The sequence below is a fragment of the Lepisma saccharinum genome, chromosome 29, assembly GCF_977018435.1.
Source record: "Lepisma saccharinum chromosome 29, izLepSacc3.1, whole genome shotgun sequence".
In the NCBI taxonomy this organism is placed as follows: Eukaryota; Metazoa; Arthropoda; class Insecta; order Zygentoma; family Lepismatidae; genus Lepisma; species Lepisma saccharinum.
Window position 1 is genome coordinate 46112567 of NC_139257.1, and position 24761 is coordinate 46137327.

Below are 24761 nucleotides of genomic sequence, written 5' to 3' on the forward strand. Positions count from 1 at the left end.
CTTATCATACACCTTGTTCACGAATCCTAAAACCGCCAGTGACGACTCTTACATAATTGTGAATTCTTGTAAGGAAGTTAGAATACGTTTTTCAGCAGAATTTCCAGATGTTCCTGTTTCACGCAGGGACAGTGTTCGGATACTTGTGAACAAATTTTGGTAATCAAGGTCTGTTCTTGATAAGAAGCCAAGGGTAAAACAGCATGTGCTTAATGAGGAGAAACTAGATGACGAAGTACGATCAAAAATCCCTCCTGCATCTTGCACAAGAAACAGACATTTTCATGACGTCTGCTTGGCGAGCTACCAAGCTTTTAAACTTGAAGCCATACATTAGAAGAATTGAAAGAAAATATCAGGAGAGTAATTGGAGCAATTTCCGAAGAGGAACTGATACGTGTTAGTGAAAATTTGCTATAAATATGCTGTAAATATATAGATGCAGGAGGACATCATTTCCAACACCTCTTGTAACACGGTACGTGCTCATTTAAATTGTAATTGTACGAGATTATTTAGTTTCATAGCTAGCGATTCCAGTTACATTGATGTTCCATCCAGTTTGGCAACAGACGAGATCCTATTTCCTGCAGCTGTTCCTGGGATGCCTCGACCACTGTAGCTTGTTTGGGCAAAGTTCATTCACTCATCTTTTTTCTTTTCTCTGCTGTTGACCTCTTTGGAACATCCTAAACCTATTGTGGTAATGGTTCTCTTTTGTAATGCTACTAGCCTTGAATGATGCACTACAGTAATGCTAATAAAAGAAAATGTGGTAAAATTACTAATGAAACATCTGTATACTCATGCATTGAACACATAGTTCACCAACTTGAAAAATTGTACAATGCTTTATCATCACTAACATCTCTTGTTAACATCTTTTCTAGTAGGAATTGGCTCTTTTCGGTTTGTTCTCGATTAGAGAAACCTTGCAGTTTTTTGGCCGTGCACTTGGCTTGAAGATATCTTACGTCAATGAAAGAATTGATTTCTTAATCAAGCTCCTTGATCTTCCTCCTGCTTCACGTTATGTGAGGACCCTCAGGTACGTATGTTTTATGAGTGAAAACGATTACTAAGTAACACTGGGAGTACTTACCAGATGCAAGGAACATTAGACAAATTTTATATTTTTTATAGTTATTTGTGAGTGTTCCCATCTAGGTTTTGCTTTATTTGTGTTTCTCAGCCCATTCTACTCTTAAGTATATGTATGTGTGTGTGTGTGACGGGGGTAAATAAGTAACCTAACTGCTTTTTCCACAAGCCATTTGAAATCTTCTGGACACATCAGAAAAATAAATATCTGATTTTTTACACACATTCAGGTGTAATTGACATACGAGGGGCGATCAGGTTGCTCCGACCCTAACATAGAAGGAATGACATCATGATTGATTTTTTATTTTGTTATTGTTTAGTGATCCTTTATATGCTTTCATTCCGAATTGCAAGTCTGAGTGGCGTACAGTTTTCTTTTTACAGGGGTTTAACTGAATGAAGTTGTGTCAATGTCGCAGAATGGAGAAATCTGAGGTGAGAGCGGTGATCAAATATTTTGTGAAGAAGAAGTGGACGGTATCCAAAATTCATGAGGACTTGGTGGATACACTAGGGGATACTGCTCCTTCATACAGTATGGTGAAGAGATGGTGTCGTGAGTTTGATTGTGGGAGAGAGTCGTGTGAGGATGAACATGCAGGTGGAACGTCAAAAACTGTCATGACAACAGAAAACATTAACAAAGTCCACGATATCGTGCTGAAGGATCGTCGAGCCACTATCCGTCATGTTGCTGAGATGTGTGGCCTGTCATATGGCACTGTGCAAAACATAATTACCCAGGAATTGCAAATGAAAAAAAATCTGCAAGATGGGTGCCTCGAAACCTCACCCCAGATCAGAAGGGCACCCGAATGCTCATCACTCAAGAACTTCTTGACAAGTTTCGTGCTGATATAGACTATTTCCTTGCCCGATTTGTAACTATGGATGAAACATGGGTCCATCAGTTCGACCCAGAAAGAAAATCACAAAGCATGGAGTGGAAACACCCACATTCTCCACCAACGAAGATGTTCAAGGTCCAAACGGCAGCCAAGAAGGTGATGGCCTCAATTTTCTGGGACTGCAAGGGTGTCCTTCTTGTGGACTATCTACAAAGAGGCCAAACCATCACTGGCACATACTACAGTGACCTAATCAAGAAATTACGTGATTCCATCAAGAAAAAGAGGCGTGGGATGTTGACACGTGGTGTGCTCCTTCACCAGGACAATGCACCTGTCCACACCTCACACATTGCGAGGGCTGCTATTACAGATGCATCGTTCGAATTGTTGCCCCACCCTCCCTATTCCCCAGATTTGGCCCCCAGTGATTTCCATTTGTTCAAATGTTTGAAGAATGACATTCGTGGGCAAAAATTTTCTGATGATTCTGAGGTGGTAAGGGCTGTGGTCTCATGGTTGGAGGACCAGTCGGAAGAATTTTTTTTGCAAGGTATCCAGGCGTTGGAGCACCGATGGGAAAAGTGCATTGGAGTTGCAGGGGAGTATGTTGGAAAATAAAAAAATATTGAAACCCTATTGCCGCTCTTTCTATGTTAGGGTCAGAGCAACCTGATCGCCCCTCGTATATTGTTATATGCAGGGTTGGTCATGAAAAACTGGCCAGCCTCATCTCACTTGGTCTGAAATGAAACTTTTTCCTAAATTAATGTGCTTCAAAAGCAAGAAGAGGTGGCTATGGAGGGAGGGGTGATGTGACGTGGCCAGATGGGGAGAACAGTGGAATGGCCGAATGTAAAAGAAAGAAATAATAGTTGCGTTGTAATTGAGAAGCTTTGGATTTGATTCCCCATAGAGGCATTAAACATTCACTTGTATCCCATTTAAAACTAGGTTCAATTTAGTTAGAGCCTATCTGAGCTAAAGATGTACTTAAGACAAACTTTGCCTAGAAAAGAAAGTGCTACTGTAGAATTTTACTTTCACCTTCAAATTCGTAAGAACCATAATGGAATTGCAGTATTGTGTGAGAACAAACTATAGAAAAGTAGGATCAGTAACATTGTTTACACTAGTTAACATTCTGAAACTTTCTTGATAGCGAACGATAAAGAGATTCTCCCAGAATATTGATCAGGTGAGTTCTTAGTACGCTTTCAAGCTCTCCACACTAAAATACGATTTCTGTCTTTGAATATGAGAGTGAGCTTTGAAACATTTGGTTGTCTGACAAACTTTACTTCCTCAATATCCTGAGGGACTCTCTCCATTAGTATACGATTATTATCTTGTACATGCTTGCACCAATAAATCTGTTCCATCCCTATATGAGTTGAGAGACTTGCACAACTTTTTAAAATAAAATATGAATATTTATTTTAACTTTTTTTCCCTAGCGGAGGACAAGGGCGAAGAGTCTCATTTGCTATCTCCATACTGCAGGAGCCTAAGCTAGTTCTCCTCGACGAACCAACTGTAGGGGTTGATCCTCTACTTAGGGAAAGGTAATAAATATAATCTCAGTTACAAATAATGCTAAATTGAATTCTTGTAATTTTGTTAGTTTTTGGTAGGACTCTTCTGATTTAGGATACAGGTTTGTGTGCGAGTCTAATATTAAAGGGTTTGAGGGCCTTTTTTGAGGGATAATTTGCTTGACGTGGTGCGGTAGTATGGAAAGGTATCCAATGTCCTCAAATGCTTTAACATCAGACTGGCACACAAACCTATATCCAAAATTGGAAGTGCCCTACTCAACTTCAAGATATACTACCTACACAAACTTGCATCCCCTAGTGTCTACAAGGTCGCGTGCCTATGCCACACTGGCAAAACCATCCATACTGTTCAAGAACGAATTGAGCAACATGAAAAGGATGCCAAGAAGACACACCAAGATCAAGCCTTTCACAACACCTCCACATCCATACTTCACCCAGCCGGCTCTATCATCAAGGAAACACTTGCCATCATCCAACAGGAACCAGGACTGAACCTAGGCACACCCAACCTGCCATCCCGTTCTTCAAAAATTCCTAGAACACAAGAAGAACAAATGCAGTGCCTCCTTTCAACCCCCTTCTACCTACCCAAATAAGATGAACCTAGCAACACCACGCAACTGACAACCTAACCCCTCAATCACCACCCTGCAATGCCACCAGATGACAGAAACAACTGCCAGCAGATGACACAAGCCAAGAAACACACACCAGCACCACCAGACAGGAGAAAATGGAACTACTGCTGCCCAGGAAGAAACAAAGAAGTGATACACTACCATCTCCATTCCATACACTGTACCGTTAGTGAAAAAAAAATCTAATTTGCAACGTAGAAACGCAAAACTTCATTGAAGTTTAGGCACACACAGGAGATGTATTACGTAGAAATTTTCAGCAAAAAATGCCAAGAGACCCGGGTTCGAGTCCTGGTCAAGCCTGCATTTTTCGCTGAAAATTTCTACAAAACTTCATGTATGTAAAACAAAGAAGTAATTGAAGTAAATTGAAATTTATATGACATTAAATTGTTTTATTATTTAAAAGAAGAAAAAAGATATTTACAAAATATTTGTTTAAATCTTTCATTGAATTGTTTCCCTTGTTTGATCAGGTCTCGAATTCATATCCTTTACATTTGCATAATGTAATGTAATTGAACCCCCCCTCTCCCCTTTCATTGACTGGGATATAATGTGTTTCATAAGGTGAGGCATATACTGTCAGATTCTGTTTTATTCCTGTTTCCAAAGCCATTCCCAAATGAAACTTAACCCCAAACAGAGACTCCATTTAACTGTATAATTGTATTTATTCCCTCCAAAATTGAACATAATTTTTTTTAGGGAATTCAAGGTCAAATGTCACATTATGTGACCTTGAAATGAAAATTTCAATATTTTCATATATAGATATTTTTTATGAAAACTATACTCCCTTAGCTTCAAAACAAGATCAAAATTATACCATAATTAGAAGCAAAGTTTTGAATTGTTTTACTTGACCTTGTAAGCATAAATTTTACATTTTTTTTATAATATTGACAACCATGCTGTATGAATATTGTGTATCACTGAGGGCTAAAATTTTACATATTAATATGCAAGTTACTTCATGTCCTTTACCGTCCTACCAAATTTCATGAAAATCTTATAAATTGTCAGGTTGAAATGCTTTGTTTTTTTTTTTTGCATAAAATAACCTATACACATGTACATAAAACTTGTTTTAAAGAAGATTTTTTAAAAGAAACTGAAAATTACTAACTTTTTCATAGTCTTTCAGAACATAATTTAAGCTTCAATTTGAAAAAAGAAAATGGCATGATAACTGCTCTGCCTTTTGTGATGATGTAAATTTAGTACTGTGAGACGTTGACTCAAGAAAATAAACATTATATACAATAATAATTTTTCGAGTCTCAATATAAATGAATCTTGGTGACAACTTTTTAAATGGAATATACATATATCTATGAACTTTAGAAAAAAGAAATTCAGAGTCATATGTCGATTTGACTCTGAGATATATTTTTACTGCAGGCTACCAGCATGATCTCGCCAATGACCCATCTGTGCAAAATTCTGAAACTTACAAATATTCCAAAATCGGTAATATGTAAATGTAAATGAGGACATTCAACATTTAGTTGTGCCTCATGACGGTTATTATGTTTCTGAACTATAATTAAATATTTATAAAACCCTGGTATTCCTCAATTGATTCAAAATCATATGAACCACGGAGTAAAAGAGTTTGTTCTAACCATGTGCTGCTTCAACACTACCATTTTTATGTCCTAGCCTCCTGTTTCTCGGTAACTTTGCGGTCTAGAGAAGAACAACATTGTTTTGAAATTTTGCTGGTTGCTTTGTAATAAGTCACAATTATATGGTAAATTCTGAAATTATGACATTCTATATGTAAATTTTGCATACTTGGCTTTCATAGGATCTGGGAACATCTCCTAAGCATGTCCAAAGGAAATTGTACAATCGTGTTGACCACCCACTATGCAGAGGAAACAAGACAAGCTCACAGGGTATGTGCTTTTCTGTCCCTTTCGTATTTGATTATGTAATACATAATATGATGCAGATGTATGTTTCAGTCTCCAGTAGCAACTAAAAAATTTATGGTGTCAACCCAACATCATGACAATTATGAATTGCAGCTTTCCTGGCAACAACGTGATTCGAACAAGTGTTTCCAGGTGTTCTCATCATCAAGGAATGAAGAATTTGACACTAGTGTAAAGTTAAATATACGACTATGTTGAGGCGGAGCTTGGACACTGTCTTGTCGGTTCATTCTGAATCTTTGTGTTCTTATTTGCTGGTGTCATGCTTTTATGGAGAAGTGGATTCCAGGCATGACTGAGCTGGAGTCCCACATTGCTGTTGAGATTTGCGCTTTCTCAGGAAATGGCTATGGCTTCTTTTACTCGTCAGTTCCAGTAACTGGCACATTTGGCTAGCGGTGATTTAACCTGGCTGGTAACCTAAGAACACTTGTTCAAATTATGACAATTGGAGACAAGCAGTCATTGGATGCACATTGAGTTTCAAGAGTGGAGTCATCCACTAGCTTCATATGAAGTTTCCTAACCAAGTTGATGAGATTTAACTTTGTGGTTGGTTTTGTTTCTTTTCTCAAGTATTGTGCTCTTGTGGGAAGGAAAATTGTGATATCCTTTTCCCAAAGAACAGAATTAGAAAAAATAACATTCAAATGTGCAAAAAGAATCCTATTTAAAAGTTCTCTGTGGCTCCTGAAAATAAATGATGTGAACAAAAAATCTAAAATACAATACTCTTAGGTACATTTGTGTCGATAATAGTTCAGTAGTTCCTCACAAAAAGATAGGTTCCAATAAGTACCTTAGTCTAGCAATAAGCTAGGTAAATATTGTTTTATTTGTAGCTACTATGAATAGATGTACATGGCCTACTGTCACGAATGTTTTAAGTTCACTTTATGCACACTAAGGCTAATCGGGACTAGACCTTCAGTTTAAAGTGGGAACCGAACCACTTGTGCCTCCACCAGGTATCGAACCCAGGACCCCTTGATTACAAAGCAACGACGCTAGTGCAATAAATAAGGGTCAAACAGGGGCAGAAGAAATTTGTAAAAATACATCTTTGGGGAATTTTTTGTATGTATAAATATATTTTAAAAAAGTCCAAGGTAACTCAGTTATATAGCCACTGGTAGAAGCAAAGCCTAGTTATGGGTGGTAGCAATTGTACTTTTTGTTCACTTTTGCATAAAACACATACATAATAATTTTCTTATGACGTTAAAGGTAAGGTAAAGTTCCCCGTGCATATAGGGCTGTGCCATAAAGACACATTTAAGGAATGTGGGGCCAAACATTCTCGATCTCTGCCATTTTGGAGTTGATGTATCAGCACCATGCTGCAGCTGCCTTTACCCCTCAGATTTACCCCCAAGTACCCATTGATTTGAGGCTGGGTGTGCCCCAGAGCCACTTTAGGTGTGGGACAATGCCGGGAATTTTCCAACCTTACATCAACCATCCTGAGAATCGAACCCACCGACTAATTTTCAACTATACTTAGGAGGATTGTTGTTATAGTAGAGCTACATTCTGGCATTTTTCTGTTCAGTTTGGATCAGTGTGGGGCTGCAGGGGCTTTCAAAAAAGGGGATTTCCTGAGCAAATTACCCATTTATCTTCTTCTGTGTATCAAGATGGAAGGTACCTCATGTGAAAGCACTGGACATTCCATTCAAAAGAAAACAAACTTCAACTTTCTACGATTAACAGTTCACATTCTATGAATTTTTATAAACATTTCTGTACATTTAAAGAGCCTGCACTTTAAAATTTGCTTATGACAAACTTTCAATACTCATATTGCATTGAAATTTGAGTATGAACATAACAGACGCAACTACAATATCATCTCAATCTTTTGAGAAATGACATGTTGAATGCACCACGTGGTGCTGGGACAGGGGTAAATATGCCACCTTGAAGGATTTACGGCCATTGGGATCACCCTGTTGCAGTGAACTGTTAATGGTCTGATTAAATGTTACCTATTGATAGAGCCATGCAAATTTCATTTTTGATGAAAACACGAAATATGAAATAACTTGCTGTAATGTTCATTTTTCATGTTTCTGAAAGGTGTGAGGTGCATTTTCCCACCCTGTTTTGTCACGAAATGAACTGCAAAATACTCTTAAACACGAAATTTACAGTTTATATACCAACGCTACACTTTCTGAAGTCTGAAGTATCCTGTGAGTTATGCAATTCACGGAAAATTGATAAATTGTGCTGTAAATATTTGAGAAGCAAAAATGGACCGCTTTACACAGGAATGAACTTGATACTCTGGTAACTACATAAATGTGCTATTAGAAGGGGTAAGTTTATTTTGTGTAATAACTGCAGTTTTTAAATCAAATTTTGGATTATATTCACAATTTTAAAACCAAAATGTCATTTTATATAGCACTTTTGATGTGATTATTCACCGCTATAACATCGAAATTTTATTTTATTTACCGCTTTTGAACCTGAAATAGACTCCGTTTTTGTACCGAAATTTTGCTTTTTTATTTACCAAAAATATGTGCCTCTACCTATTGAAAATCTCCTTGGTTTGCACTGACTCTCAGAAGGCCATTTCACCATCATATTTAGTGTAATATTTGTTGAAATGATATAATAAATTTCAAGTCACTGCCCACAACAAGAGTTACTAAAGAAAAAGAATAGTACAATTTTGAAGAATATTAAAATTTTGGAAAAACGAACCTCATTGAACCTTTTGCATAATATGTCAATCTTTCATGCTAGAAAACAGTTAAGCAATTAAATGAGACAGAAGTACACACACTACTCATAGCCGCCTTCTTTTTTCCCTGGAATTACACAAAAAAGGCGAGAATCTGTTACCAAATTTGATTTGCCCTTTATTTTCTGAAGGTTGGATTTCTCCGAAGTGGCACCATGATGGTAGAGGATTCCCCAGAAGTTCTGATTTCACGCTTTAATGTATCTACTCTAGAAGATGTCTTCCTTGTTCTCGCCACTCAAGAAGGAGATCTAGATAAAGATGAATTTATTCAGAAAAAGAAAGAAGATGCAACCCTTCTGAGAAGGTTTTCCACTGATTCTAAGATAAGTCTGCAAGACATTCAAGGAGAAGGTTACCTCGACATAAAGGTAACATATACGCATTTGTATTTATAGCGATACTTCATTAAAAGCAACCAGCTGAGAAAGAGCAAATTCAAAGCAAAACCAGGGTGGCTACTCGCTGGGAATTTCTGGAATTATGTGTGAATTCTGCATTAATTTTTCTTCGTAATTCAAATCCCATTGAATTTATACATATTTATAAATGCTCTGAGGCAAGTTTTTCACAGTTTAGCTTTATTTTATTCGAGGAAGGAAAAGAAAGCTGCATGGAAAATATAACAGAATTGTCTCAATCCGTTTACTTTCTTACTGTCCTTTGCAGAACAATCTGTCTGGCGGACAGAAGATTAATGCAAGATAAGACATCTTGAAGTTGATTAGTTAAATTTGAAATTCTTATACAAGGTGGCGCAAAAGTCATCACCTGATTTTCTAAGCATATAGCTTGGGTTTTAAATTAAACAAAGTAGGTTTTTTTGTGTTAAACTTTTATTTTTACTTGTAAGTTTTATGTCCTCAATTTTTGAAGATAGCATCCAATGAATGACCACCATTCGAATTGATGCAAATTTGGGCTCTTTTTTATTGCGTTGGTGGTGTTGGAAAGAATCTGCGGAGAAATTTTTTCAATTTCATGCTGAATATTGTCCTTTAGTTGCTGTAACGTCTGTGCACATAAACCAATGACTTCAAATATCCCCAAAGGAAAAAATCTGGAGAGGGCAAATCGGGGGACCTGGCTGGCCATGGCAAATCACCAAAAATGGATTTACTCTGCCCGGAAAAGTGTCACGGAAAAGAGTTAATGTTTCATGGGCTGTATGTGCTGTATACTTATTCATTTTCGCACACAATAAATTTCGTGAGTATCTTCTATTGGCAAAGACTACTGATATAAACAACAAGATGTCAAAATGAAGGTCAGTTCTAATAGGATGATGACTTTTGCGCCACCTGTTACTATTAACAATTGTTCGTAGATTAGTTGATCCCGTAACATTTGTGACTTGTGTTTGTAGATGTATTTCGAGTCTGAGTATGTGAAATGGCAAATGTCAACTCCACACCTTAAATTAAATACATACAGTTCAGTTGAATTGAATTAGAATTTTTTGATACTCCCTCTGTCCCGTAATTATTGTCCGGTACACCTTTGTTTGTTGTCTCATAATAATTGCCAGATATTCAAACTGTGACATTGGTGTATACAGAAGAAGAACATAAAACAAGGGAATGAGTCATACAACTTTATTACTCAAGGATCAGTACAAATTGTGCTTTCCATCTGCCTCTTCGTCTGTCATTCCTGTACTACCATTTTGGCATACCGGACTATAATTATGGGACATGGAGTACTTTGGAATGGGACAGACCTTTTATATTGTTAATATATTTATGTTTGTATGGTATGTGTGCATGTGATGACAGGCGGTAATACGTAAGGGTGAAATTGAGAAAACATCTATCTGCTCGTACCCTTGAATTTTTGAAAAGTTCACCTTGAAAACCTGGAATTATAGTTGAATTTTATCATGGTCCTAGAGAGGCCACCCTGAAATGTTGGCATTGCAGTCATCACGGTCAAGAGATCCTGGATTAGATTCCTAGTAGAAGTGCATATCCTAGTTCAGATTCTACTAAAATGGTTGTTACAAATTTACAGCATTATCACAGTAGGTACTCTTATGAGCAATAGAATATAGAGCATATTACATTACTTAGGTGGTATAATTCCACAAATAGAGTTCGATTTCTTTAGGATAGTGCATATTTATAGTGTTGATGCAATCTCATCGACAAATCTTTATTGCTTCACAAATCACATCCATATGAAATTGGTATTGTTGTAAAGCATTTACTCTATTTTATACTTTGGAACATATAACTTGTAGAATTATTTTCCTGTAGTTTACGGTTATTACAAGCATAAATAAACAGTTTTTCGTTGTGACGTTTCAGGAGAACACACGCTCCCTTCATCAGACATTTATTTTCATTTTGACTAAAGATACAGTTATAACAATGGTTAACAATTTTTTAAACCAAAAGAATCCCTTATATAATGGAAGTTGTCAATGTTACATTGTTGTAATATAGCAATTTAACTGTGAAAAGAAGCAGTCTGTTTTATTTTTATTTCAGATAAAAAAAAGTTTGATCACATTATTTTTTATCGTTAACCATTGTTATAATTCTATCCTTAGTCAAAATGAAAATAAATGTGATGAAGGGAGCGTGTTTTCTCCTGAAATGTCACAATGAAAAACTGTTTTCTTATGCTTGTAATAACCGTAAACTACAGGAAAATAATTCTACAATGCAAGCAATGCGTACATACAAGAAAAACTATATAACTTGTATTCCAGCTTTTGTACATTTTACAGGTAAATTAGAAATATAAAAATACAAAGAGAAACAACACGACCTTCATTTGTCTTTATAAAGTAACAAGACATTTCTTCGGGCTCTATAAATATTTTCACATAATAAAAGGATTATTTTTCATTAAAATTAGATACAAAACATTGCTAGCTAATGTGTATTCCTTCAGCTTTTTCCTGTGTAAATCAGTCCTGAATTTTTACCACTCGTTTGTTTAGATTCGTCACAACGCTTATATCGACCACAAAAGCTCTCAACAGTTCACTGAAATCATCTCTCCACTACATCACGATTTCTCACCTCTTCTTTACTCTCGATTGATCCACTTGGGACTGTCATTTAATCTTCCAACTGGTTGTGCATTCTTCCTCATGATTTTTGGAACATCAAACCCACGTTACGAGTACTTTTTGTTTCAATTCTGAGCAAGAACCTTTCGATGATTGCAGGAGGGAAGTCTTAATTACATAAATAGCTTTAATTCTTACAAAAGTTAACTCGTTTCCTCTCATTAATGCAGGATGCTTCGCTACCACCGACTAACTCATCCAGCCCCAACTCGAGATCTTTTCTCTTCTGTTTGTTTATAGTGGTGCAGTCCATTTCTGAAGGGGGACAGTTCTTCATCAAAAGTTCCTCAGAAAACTATTACAGATGTCCCCTCTTCCAAAAGACATTAGATTAACTGTGTCGCTGTAGTGTACTGTTTTCTTACAGTAGTACCTTGATTGTATGTTCTTCCAATGCCTTACCAAAAAATTGGAAGAAAATGTAAAATCAGAGAACTATTACTAATAATTTGTTGAATCGGAACAATGAATGTGCAAAATGTGTAATGTGGGAAAATTTAAAATTGAGTTTCCACTGTATTTTAATAAATTAATTGCATCAATGAATATTAAAATGTTTTAAAATAAAACCATGTCAAGTTTTCAGCATAATATTTAAAATCTAACATTTATTACTATTACATACTAAAATGTACAAGTACTATTATAATTCCAAGATTTGCTCAACACCATCAAAGTCATTTGTACACAATTTCATTTTGCACACTTACTATAAAATACCAACAAATACATATAGCTTAAAATGAACCATATAAATGTGTAAGGATTCATATTTCAGTAAAGCATGTAAGGTAAATCTAATTTTTTTCCTTTTTCTTTCTCCAGAGGAGGAAGTGGTGGGACTATTACAAATTTAGAAGAAACCATGTGTATGCTTTAGTTGTGAAACATGCTTTGATACATTTTCGCAATATTGGGTAAGCTTATCAACTTAATGATAATTTTCTGCTTTATATAATGTTTCACTATAGTTTCAGTAGGGGTGGGTCGAAATAAAATTTTGACTGATACTGATAAAGTACCGATTTAAAATTTACAGATACCGATAACCGATATTCTGCTGATGCGATATAAACTTTCAAATTGTCCTTGAAGAACCTGAATAGTTAATTGGCCTCCTTAATAAATGTTTGTTTCCAGGTGACTGCAGTGCAAAAGGAGTTGCATATTTAGAAATTTCTTCGCATGGAGATTATCCATAAAAAATATAACAAAATGGGAGAATTTTCCACTAAATTATAAGATATTTATCGATATATCGGGTTGGTAAAATGATTGGTAATTTTACCTGTAAACTGATATACCGATATGGCTTTTTCGGCTAATACCGATAGAGTAGCGATTAATCTGTCCCATCTCTAATTTTTAGTATTATATTACATTGAATGTTACATATGGTGATAAGTGAGAATGTAATATGGTCCTTCATGTTTAGGTAACTGAAAGTAAGATCTTTGATTTGTGTTGATATTTGTTGTATGGCAGACTTTAAGTGGCTTTCCATTATACACATATACCGGGTAGCCAGAATTAAAGTTACCCAACTCAGAGCCCTCTGTAGCCTGTTTGAGGCATCGTAGAAATCTGAAATTGGGTGAATCCACTATGCAGACCGTGGGGAAGAGGATGGCGATAAAAAAAATAGTTCGATTTCCTGCCACCAGGTTGAAATGTGACACTGTAGTTCCATGATGGGTTGTACAAATAATCACGTTAAGTGATTTAGCTGAGTTATTAATTAGAAAGACATTTGTTAGTGGCTGGAAGTTGCGAGAAAATAATCTCTCGTTTATTGCAAGGTAAAGGCAAATCCATAATCAATTGGAGCAGTTTACGTCATTATTACAACCCATCATGGAAGTACACTGCCACATTTCAACCTGGTGGCAGAAAATTGAACTTTTATTTTGTCGCCATCCTGTTCCCCATGGTCTGCATAGTGGATTCACCAAATTTCAGAGTTCTACGATGCCTCAAACAGGCTACAGAGGGCTCCGAGTTGAGTAACTTTAATTCTGGCCACCTGGTATTTGTTCTTAGTGCTGTGCTTTGAATAAAGTAGTTTTAGGTTTGTTGCATTATCTTGGAACAATATCACTCTTTCTTTCTGTTGTAGATTTATCCTATTTTCGCTTGGACTTCCTGCTCTTCAAGTTATTCTCTTCTGTATTGCCATTGGCGCTGATCCGAAATACATTGATATTGATGTTGTAAATAATGATGCTAGTGAAGAACAATGTAAGGTTAATGAAACATCGTATTACAGTTGTTGGTACATTGAGAAATTTAAGGCGAGGCATGAAAGAACTGTAAGTGTGTTATTTTTCTTTTTCTAAATAATTTGGGAATAAATACCTAATCTGCATTAAGAGTACCAATTTTGCTTATGTTAACAAGTGTGGTTAAGTTGATACCGATAGTGGTGTACCTGCCGATTCCTAAAAGTATTGGTTCAAATTGGTGCTGGCTGAAACTTTTTCAGACTGCAAAATGCTGCACAACTCTTTTTACAGAGTTTAAATGTTCTGCAAAAAGCAAAATTTCCTACATATGTGAACTAATGAATATTTTAAAGCAAACCACTTGTAAATTGATGTAGTATAGTTGAAGTGAAACCATTTTGTTCTGAACAGCTTTTAGCTGCTACAGTACTTAAGTATTGTATTGGTTTGTTAAAAACACTAAAATAACACACAAACATCATGATGAAAAACACTTAGGAGATCTTCCGAGCTTTCGACTCCTTCATGGAGTCATCTTGAGGGAAGACGGAGCCCTGAAGATGACTCTGTTAAGGAGTTGAAAGCTTGGAAGATCTCCTAAGTGTTTTTCATCTGCTGTTTGTGTGTTATTTTAGTATGTTTAACAAATATGTTGCTGGCACATGACGTAAGAAGTTTTCTACTGTCATATTGTATTGGTATTGTTGGAAATCAGAGTATCAGCATTTTTATCAGGCAAACCCTACTACAAATCAATCAGCGCTTGTGGACATTCTATTACACCGAGAAATGTTCTTGAACAGTCAAAATTTGTACTAAAGACTAATCCAGAGTTTCTTTATTTTTTAGTTGTGTGTTGTATAACAAGAGTTTTACAAGGTTAGATGAGGGAATGATAAAGTAAGAGTTTTAATTTTGTAACAAAATTCAGTTATTCACAGACAGTAGAAGCCATGATTGTTTCTTTTATGGTTGTACAAGGGGTTGTTTGAATCAAACGGGGACTTTCAACTTTTCAGAAGAGCAGAATGGTCCTAGGTGTACATAAAAGACTTTACTTAAAAGAGAGAAATGTCTGCTATTACCGCATAACATCACAGGAAAAGGGAGTCACTTGTTTAACAAGATGGTGGACAAGCCTGTGAGTGCAAACTTGGAACAGTGGTGAAATTTCTTGTGAATGAGTGATTAAAACCAAGTGAAATTCACAGAAGACTTCAAGCACAGCATGGTGATGGGACTCAGCTCCAATAAAACATTAGAATGGTGCATTTGAAGACTGCCATACAGTGGCATACATTTTTCTGGGGACCAAGCTGAAAAAACTTAGAATGCAGGAAAATGTAAAATCGAGGTTGAGACCGTCAAGATTGAACGCATAATGTGGAAAAAACAAAATCCAGGAATGTAAAATCAGGATTCCACTGTATATGTGAGATGATCCCTACCAAGGTGACTTGTAGCCGATTGCTGTCATTCCTGTAAACATTCAACAAGTGAAATGCCTGATCCTTTAAAAATTGATGGATATTGTGTTGCCAGTTTGCAGGACAAATTCATCTTTCATGGTGGCTGCAGTAAATGTGGTAATATTTCATACCCTGAAGTTTGGTGTTTCCGCTTTGCAAATTTGGGTGTTTTTCCATTAACTTCGAAGGATTAACTGACGATGCAGCATCTGAAAAAAATTAGCAATGCAGAAACACGAAACTTCACATCTGAAAAGAAATAACAGCCTGCTTTGATCACTAAAGGTATTCTGTTTCTGCAAGGTAATGCATGCCCACATACCACATGTTTTATATGCTGCAGGAACTTGGATGGGAGTTAGTGCCAAACACCCCTTACATTCCGAACCTCGCTCCAAGCGATTTTTAGCTGTTTGGACCCTCAAAGGAGTGATGATTAGGTGAAGCAAGCACTTTGATCATGGCTCTAACGTACTGAGAAATCTCTCTACATTGCTGTAGTGTAATGTGAAATGTTGAAATAAGTGCATTAGTGTAGAGGAGAGTTACATCAAGAAATAAGTATTTTCTATAATTCCAAAATTTGTTCAATGTCTCAATTTGACTTGAATGTTCCTGTGGAAATATTCTAATATATATATGCGTGTGTGTTCATATATATTAGGGATGGGCTGATATGAAATTTTGGCCGATACCGATAAAGTACCGATATAAAATTTACCGATACCGATAACTGATATTCTACCGATCCGATATAAAATTTGATATGGTACTTGAAGAACATGAAATGTTCCTTGATCTCCTTAACAAATGTGTGTTTCGGGGTGACTGCAGTGCAAAAGAAGTTGAATATTTAGACAATTACTTTTTTAGAAAGTAGGGCATCGAGATTGCCCATAAAAATTACAACTAAATGTCAGAATTTTGCACTAAATTATAAGATATTTATGAATATATCAGATCGGTAATTTAACCGATACACCGATATGCCTATATCGGCCGATACCGATAGAGTACTGATTAATCAGTCCCATCCCTAATATATATATATACACATACATACACACACACACACACATATATTAGATTACACTCTGTGTCTAAAAAGTTTGGTGAATGGTCCGAAATATGAACGGCAACATGAGCCAGATGTGTGTGCATGCACATAGCTCTCCACACACATGTCGAGAAGCGCGACCTTGCATGGAGTACACGTGGCCGTCTGCTGGGGTCATTGAAAGCAGTCAGTGTGAGAGGTAGTGTCACAGTGCACTGGAGCAATGAGTGAACATCAAGTTCTGCTAAAATTTGGGAAAATTGTGACAGAAAAGCATGAAATGTTGGCACAAGTGTATGGGATGGAGCCGTGAGCAGAATATGTGCTTACAACTGATTCAAATGCTATCGCGATGTGAAGGTAACAATTGAGAATATATTCTTTCGTATTTCTAAAAATTAGAAATACAAAATTATTTATTACTTACGTAAAATGAGTATCAATTTTGTACACCGACAATGTTTCGGGAACCACTGCTCCCTTCTTCAGGTCCTATTTTTTAGCTATCCGAAAATCACCATAGCCTCGTCAATTCATACACTCGTCAGGAAAAGGAATTGGTACATTATGGTAACGCTAAAATCTTTGCTTGACCCATGCTCACTGCTATTGAGAATGACCATGTTTGGGTTAGCCATCGACAAGCAGAACCCCAGACATGATCGAGCGAGTGCGACACATGCTGGCATGAGATCGGCAACTGACTCTACGATTGATGGTGAAGGAATTGGGCATTTGCAAGAACACAGAAGTGGCAGCAATCCAAGAACGTGTGACAGCAGTTTTGAGATCGATTCCTAAAGAGGCTTCTGCTGATAGTTTCCTGAAGCTTTAGGAACGTTGACAAAAGTGTGTTTTGAATTCCAATAAAGGCAATTTGTTTGTTCTCTGATACTGAACGTTTTAGGCACAGGGTGTAACTGTAATTATCATTTTATTTTTTTAATGTGTGTACCATATTAAGTACCAGAAATATGAAATTCCTTTGCATTTTAGATAATATCTCCAACCTTGGATTCTGCAATGAACGATATGAGAAAAGGCAAAGTAGAAGGTGTTGTACTTATTGGTAAAAACTTTACAAAGATCTATCAGAAATGGATAGATTATAAAGATATGCCTGCATATGAGCTTATGTTGGGTTTGAGGGACGTTCAAATCAAAGTAACGGTTGATGAAACAGGTATGTGTATTTATTTTTAGACCTTTATTATTAGAATACAATTAGTCCTACAACATGGAAGTGTTATCATTTTCCAGCAAAGTTTTCAGTATGGCTGTCTTCTAAATTTTAACATTTGCCTTAACATGATGTTCAATATTATTAATACAGAGTGTGGTCAAAAGTCAGGACCGGGCTAAATATTTTACAATCTGCATACGGGTTTGATCTAATGTCAAATGGTATCAATGTTCGGGGGAGGGGGAAACATTATGACGTGGTTGCAGTCAACTTGGCGGTGGCCATATTGGATCCAACTTTGTTATTTCAAATGGCAACATGCTCATGTGATATATCAAATTACACCCTCTTTCAGCGAGGAATCGAATGGTGCTGAGACGAACTAACAGTGGAGGGTTTACCCAGCATTCAACTGCATGATAACCCCTATTTATCTCCCAAACTTTCCCATAAACTTCCCAACTAAATTCCAAAACTGACAAACCCATCCCCTTTCGCCTCACCAGTAGCATAGGTAGATATGACAGGTGAACCACAGCTGAGAATTCTCCAAATTAAAAGTACTAATTGTGAAATTCACTCAAACTTGCCAAAGAAACCGAATCTTAACTTCAATTTATCATTACGATGTATTGTGTGCTGACCTATTTATAACTGATGTTCCCAATCTATGTGTCATCATTCATCAAGAGATATACCACTTCTTGGGACACCCTGTATATAATTCACATATGTGCAGTTCTTTAAATATTCTTTAACTTAATTGGCATCACAAGAGATTACTCGGCAAGCCACTCAAATTAATAATTCGAACCAAAACCTCTGTGCACATGTTATAACATAAAGAACTATACTTGTTTCCCTGACCCACTAACATCTCTCCCCGAGCCTTTACTACCCCAAGGACACTGGAAACTGTATAGGGCACATGAGTACACTAAGACCACATGTAGAACCCAAATCTACACTGACACTATGCCAACTCTGAAACTTCCGTATCACTTGAAGATAACCCACAGAGAATTTAGTTTATCTCTGGTGAGGATGTTTAATGATGAACAATGCAAATCAGAATTCCCCGCTCCTGGAAGTGAAGACTGTCATTAGTACACAAATTACTAAATATCTACGCACTGAGAAACCATTTAGGTGAAAGTGCAACACCACAGTTCAGAAGTACACATTTATTAACAAAGAATGTAATAAAAATAATCATCTCTTTCAGGTATACAAGCGTTAATTCACGTTACACCCTTTTCAATTAGAGAGTAAACACAAGGCCATACGTCATTATTCAAGTCAATGTTTCGTACAAGAAACTACCCATGAAGCTACAGATTTGAATATTATTCAATTGCTCTTTTAATAATCGAGCATGTCTGTATGAACACGTAAATCAAGATAGGATGCCTTTTACACAGTCACATCCCGGCATGATCTCCCTTGCAATAGGAAAATTAAAAAACCAAAATAAACTGGACGGATTTCAAATGTAACTAATAGGTGAGAATGTACCATCAGACAACTTGTTTTTACACATGAAAGCTGATATCAGCTGGGAGAGATACCGTCCTTCAACTTTAAGGTACTTATTTACATATGAAAATGTCACATGACCAGGAGCGAAAATCACTGTATTTCACTCTTTACCATTAAGAGGTATGAAATTTTAATTTATTTATAACAAAGGTAGATATTCATAACCTTTTCATTTCTTTTATCGTTCAGTAATTTTTGTAAATGTATTGTTTTCAAGATGACAGCGTGACACCCTTTGTTCTAGTCCACGATTTGCAACGCAAGAAGTTCGCGAGTTATGGCCATAAGATGCATCACATGAATGCTAGCATGCGTAGAAGACGTAAACTTAACGTTTTCAAAGTTCCTTGAACAACCATCCAGTTGTCACTTAAATACAAGAAGATTTTGTACTTACATCACAGCTGCAAATGCAAACTATGTGACTATGCCGGCCGTAAATTTCACTTATCTCTCGTTCTGACAGTCATTCGTTTCGATACTTGTATATTTCGATACTTGTTAAAACTTTTGTGCTTAAAACGTGATATTCAGAATAACTCGTACTTTCTTTATAACACGGATATCGTTTGATTCCTCGCCATTCGTATTTCGTTCCATCATACTTCGTTCTCCTTCCTCCTGGCGAGTCCAATGCCACGTTCAAAAGTTCAAGTTCCAGTCAACACTTTTTTCTTCTTCTTCTATCCCGTGAGATCTTATGCACACTAAGTCCCACTGAAGTCAACCACCTTCTTTCAATTTAAGTACACATCAAAGACATAAATCTTTCTGTTTACTACATAATTATTTCTTTGCTGTAATAGTTATAACGATGACAATAATTAAAATCTCGAAGTAAATAGTCTTAATTTTACATACAAATATACATCATCTCCATACATAGAAACAGCAAAGGCCATCTATTGACCAAAATGATACTATTTGTGACAGCACCGCAGGCTACTGCCACCTAGAGAGTAAATCATGTACTCAATCAAACAACATGTAAATTGAGCAAATCAAGGTCTGTGGTAATAAACTACACTTTAGACATGAATTTAGTGAGTATTAAATACAGTCTACAATTAAAGTAGTGTTTATGACAATATTTGTCATAGTGCAGGTCATTTTACGATAACTGTAACGGTGTTGCACTTAGGAAAGATATTAGGGTCGGTTTTGAACTCTGCGGTCTGTTACATACACACCGTGTGACACCACAACAAACACATGCATAGCGAGGGAGAACAGCTGTGAACCACAAAACAACAGACAATCACCATCACAGAACATATTCCACATGGCCATCGTTCTCTTCTAAGCACTTCCGCAAACGTTTAACCTAATGGTCGTGCACCCTACGAAGCACGTCAGGTGATACTTGTGCATATGCCTCAGTGATTCTCCTTTTCAGGTGGGCAACACCATTAATTTTACACTGGTACACAATAGCCTTCAAGTGCCCCCACAGATAAAAAATCCAAAGGAGTTAGGTCGGGGGACCGTGGTGGCCACTCAACGCTAAGCACTTTCTGAAGCGTTGTGTGACACGGAAATTAACTATCTTTTACTTTGATTTTTGTTGGTAAAACACCAAGATGTTAACCCATGAGGAGATAATCAGAATCATTCTTTTGGTTGGAGAATGCAGTTCAGTGGTAATAGCAGCTGACTTCAACGTGTGACATCCTAATTTAGACCCAGTGACAGACAGTGCCATGAGAAAACTCATACGGAAATTTCATGAAACTGGAAATGTGGAAGATTTACCTCAAACCAGACGACCACGAAGTGCAACTGATCCGGACACATCAGCAGCCGAATTAGGTGTGTTGGTTAAGAGTCCGACGAAGAGTGTGCGATGTCTATCAAGTGAACATGGTGTTAGTGTCAAAAGTGTCCAAAGAATTTTGAGCAGGAAGCAGTGGCACCCTTACCAGCTTGAACAAGAAATGTCCGAAGATGACCCTGACCGACGAAGGGAGTTTTGTGAGTGGTTGTTGGAGAGCAGCTAGCAAGTGACCCACTGCTTCCACATAAAATTGTTTTCAGTGATGAAGCAAACTTTTATGTTACAGGGGAAGTGAAGAAGCAGAATGTTCGTTACTGGGCTGACTCAAATCCACATTGGACAGATCCGTCAAAGATGCAAGTTGCAGGTAAAATAATGTTGTGGTGCGGTATATGGGGATGAGAAACTCATTGGACCTATCTTCATTGATGCTGCAACATATTGAGATATGCTTGAAAACACTGTTAAGCCACTTTTGATAAATGAAGATGGCACATTCCTCAAATATTGGCAACAGGATGGCGGACCGCCGCATTATGGTAAAAATGTCATCAGGGGCTTCATGAACAGTTTCCAGGGAGATGGATTGGTCGGCGTGGCTCAATTGACAGCCACCACGGTCCCCCGACCTAACTCCTTTAGATTTTTATCTGTGGGGGCACTTGAAGGCTATTGTGTACCAGTGTAAAATAGCGTTGCCCACCTGAAAAGGAGAATCACTGGGGCATGTGCACAAGTATCACCTGACGTACTTCGTAGGGTGCATGACTATTGGGTTAAAGGTTTGCGAAAGTGCTTAAAAGAGAACGGTGGCCATGTGGAACATGTTCTGTGATGGTGATTGTCTGTTGGTTTGTGGTTCACAGCTATTCTCCCTCGCTATGCATGTGTTTGTTGTGGTGTCACACGGTGTGTATGTAACAGCCCGCAGAGTTCATAACTGACCCTAATATCTTTCCTAAGTCCAACACCGTTACAGTTATCGTAAAATGACCTGCGCCATTTGATTCCTCATTGAAAGAGGGTGTAATTTGATATATCACATGACAATGTTGCCATTTGAAATAACAAAGTTGGATCCAACATGGCCACCACCAAGATGGTGGACGAGGACTGCAACCACGTCATAATGTTTCCCCTCCCCGCAACATGGATACCATTTGACTTTAGATCAAACCTGTACGCAGTTTGTAAAATATTTACCCCGGTCCTGACTTTTGACCACACCCTGTATTTTATGCAGTCCTGAATTAAAGATGGGCTCATAAAATATTAGTTTATTCAGGTCCTTTCCATCTTACGTAATAATGCTGATTTTGATTAAATTTTATAAAATATATTCCAGCTAGGAGTAATAAATACTTTTCGTAGTACATTTATTAAAACATAGTAAACTATTCTAATTTGTTTTCCAGACAAACAAGTAGAATACTATGTTAGAACAGTTGTAACAAAGGCATTTGAGGATTTTAGCAGGAAAATTGCAGCATATGTTTATCACACATATGATGCAGATATAAATATGACCAAGGTGCAACCAGTTCTCGTAAGTACATTATCTCATTGCATCATATAGTATAGTCATTTTTATTATTTTGATTACTTGGTGCTCTATGTATCACTACATGACAGATCAGTGGAAAATTGATCAAGCATGGCACCACCCCATCCCACTCTGACTACATTTAGAGCTTTGTCCCCAGGTCCCTTGAGCATGCGTGCAAACTTTTTTCTGGGAGAAACCCATCTCTTAGAGTTACGGCATTTTGAAAATTTCATATTTTTGGAAAACGAGTTACACATTTCACTATCTCTGCTGCTAATGAGATTACAAACTTAGGTAAACACTCATGTGGGGCTAGGGTTAAGATTTTAATTGTCAAACTTTTCCAAATTTTAAACATTTTTTTAAAAAATTTAGAAGTTTTTCTTCAGAAAGGTTCCCATTATCGATCATGTTTCTTTTTTTCATTTGCACATTTTTGTGAATGTTATTATTTTCTTTTTAAGGGAGAAATGAATTGTACAAAATAAGCTGCTCAAACAGCTGCCATACCACTGTCCATGGTGCCTTCGAATGGGTTGTACACCTCAACTTATTGTGACCATACCACAGTACTTTCTAGACTTGATAATTTAGAAATTTAAGATGATTATAAGATTTTAAAGTATTCTTCAATTCAGTTTTGAGACTGACAACGTAAATATTTTGAAGCTCCACTTTTGTTATAAGAAAATTGCACTAAAAAGTTCTGGTATTGATACCAGATTTCCATACTCCGCAATTTAAAATCTGATATCAGTTTGACATCAAAATGTATCACTATATCCTGTTACATGTAAAGGTTCCATTCACCTTCGACCCAAATGTAGATTTTGTCATTTAAGGATTGAGGTGTTTGTTTTAGGAAATGTCAAGTACGAGATGAAGGGAAATAATTAAACAATCTTTAAAACTTCATACAAAAGAAGGACTTTAGTTACTTACATATGAACATGAAAGATGCATCTTGCTTAAAAAAAAAATTGCAATGATATGGGTAGTTTTTTCTCTTTTTTTCCTTCATACTTTACTGTTTAACATTGCTTTTCTACCTTCTTAAGTTAGTCACAACAATGGAAATGGAATAGAATATACATAATGAAACCCTCTGCTCTGGTCAGGCTTAAATCCGAATTATTTCATGCTAAGGCTTCATGAGACATGTAGGAAGGCCAAGACGAAGATGGAGGGACAACGTTGAGATAGACCTAAAGGAAATCGGTAGGGATGGAAAAGAGTATATAGATCTTGCTCAAGATAGGGACAGATGGAAGGCCTGTGTTGCTGCAGCCATGAACCTTCAGGTTTAAGAAGGCTAGAGAGTTAGTTAGTAAGGCTTCACTTTAACATTCAGTGTTCTCAGTCAGGATTGGCAGTCATAGACCTCTAGTATCTGAATGAATTTGATGTCATTGAAACTGAAAGACTTTATTCTCTTTTACAAAGCAAAATGGAATTTTGTGCTGATATTGTGATAAATTTTTGTAGCCTATGATGGGGAAAGTTTATTGGCTTAAACTTACTTTTGGTTTTCAGGTTCTCAAACCAGTTTATGGAGGAGGAGGCATGACATTCACAGATTTCATTGCTCCTGGTGTTATGGGAAGGTATGATTAGAAATGAAAAATTCCTAACATATACTAATTATTTTTTGTGTATTCTATTTGGAAATACAATGCTTTAGAGAATGCGCACAAAGTCTTGTGTACTCCAAACATATACACTGTTTCAAAATGATTTGAATGATAAAAAAAATATTCCATGAGCAATACAACACAATCACCGATTTAATATCCCGTGAAATACATTCGAACCCATCCTTAAGGTGGTTATTTCTCTAGTAGTCTATTTTTATTACAAGCATAAAAACACAGTTTTTCATGGTTACATTTCAGGAGAACACACTCTCCCTTAATCAGACATTTATTTTTAGTTTGATTAAAGATAACAGTTATAACTTATAACAATTTTGGGGTAGAAACACCAAATGAAAGAATGTTATCTTACCTCCTGGTTTATTCTGGATGATCACTCCTTACAGGTAC

At 36.7% G+C, this 24761-nt stretch overlaps 1 protein-coding gene across 6 annotated transcripts in view; it reads left to right on the top strand.

Annotated features, from left to right (window-relative positions):
* The window catches only part of LOC145981205 (ABC transporter G family member 20-like), a 70083-nt gene that overhangs the window by 23089 nt on the left and 22233 nt on the right, over positions 1 to 24761 (top strand). For 5 of the 6 annotated variants that reach the window (XM_083114332.1, XM_083114330.1, XM_083114333.1 and 2 more), the window contains exons 4-12: positions 894 to 1048; positions 3410 to 3517; positions 5966 to 6056; positions 8982 to 9221; positions 12755 to 12846; positions 14046 to 14238; positions 17674 to 17860; positions 22589 to 22719; positions 24253 to 24323. In XM_083114332.1, coding sequence (XP_082970458.1) covers positions 894 to 1048; positions 3410 to 3517; positions 5966 to 6056; positions 8982 to 9221; positions 12755 to 12846; positions 14046 to 14238; positions 17674 to 17860; positions 22589 to 22719; positions 24253 to 24323 — 1268 coding nt within the window. The remainder of the gene's footprint in view (positions 1 to 893; positions 1049 to 3409; positions 3518 to 5965; positions 6057 to 8981; positions 9222 to 12754; positions 12847 to 14045; positions 14239 to 17673; positions 17861 to 22588; positions 22720 to 24252; positions 24324 to 24761) is intronic. The other variant, XM_083114335.1, reaches the window with a different exon arrangement.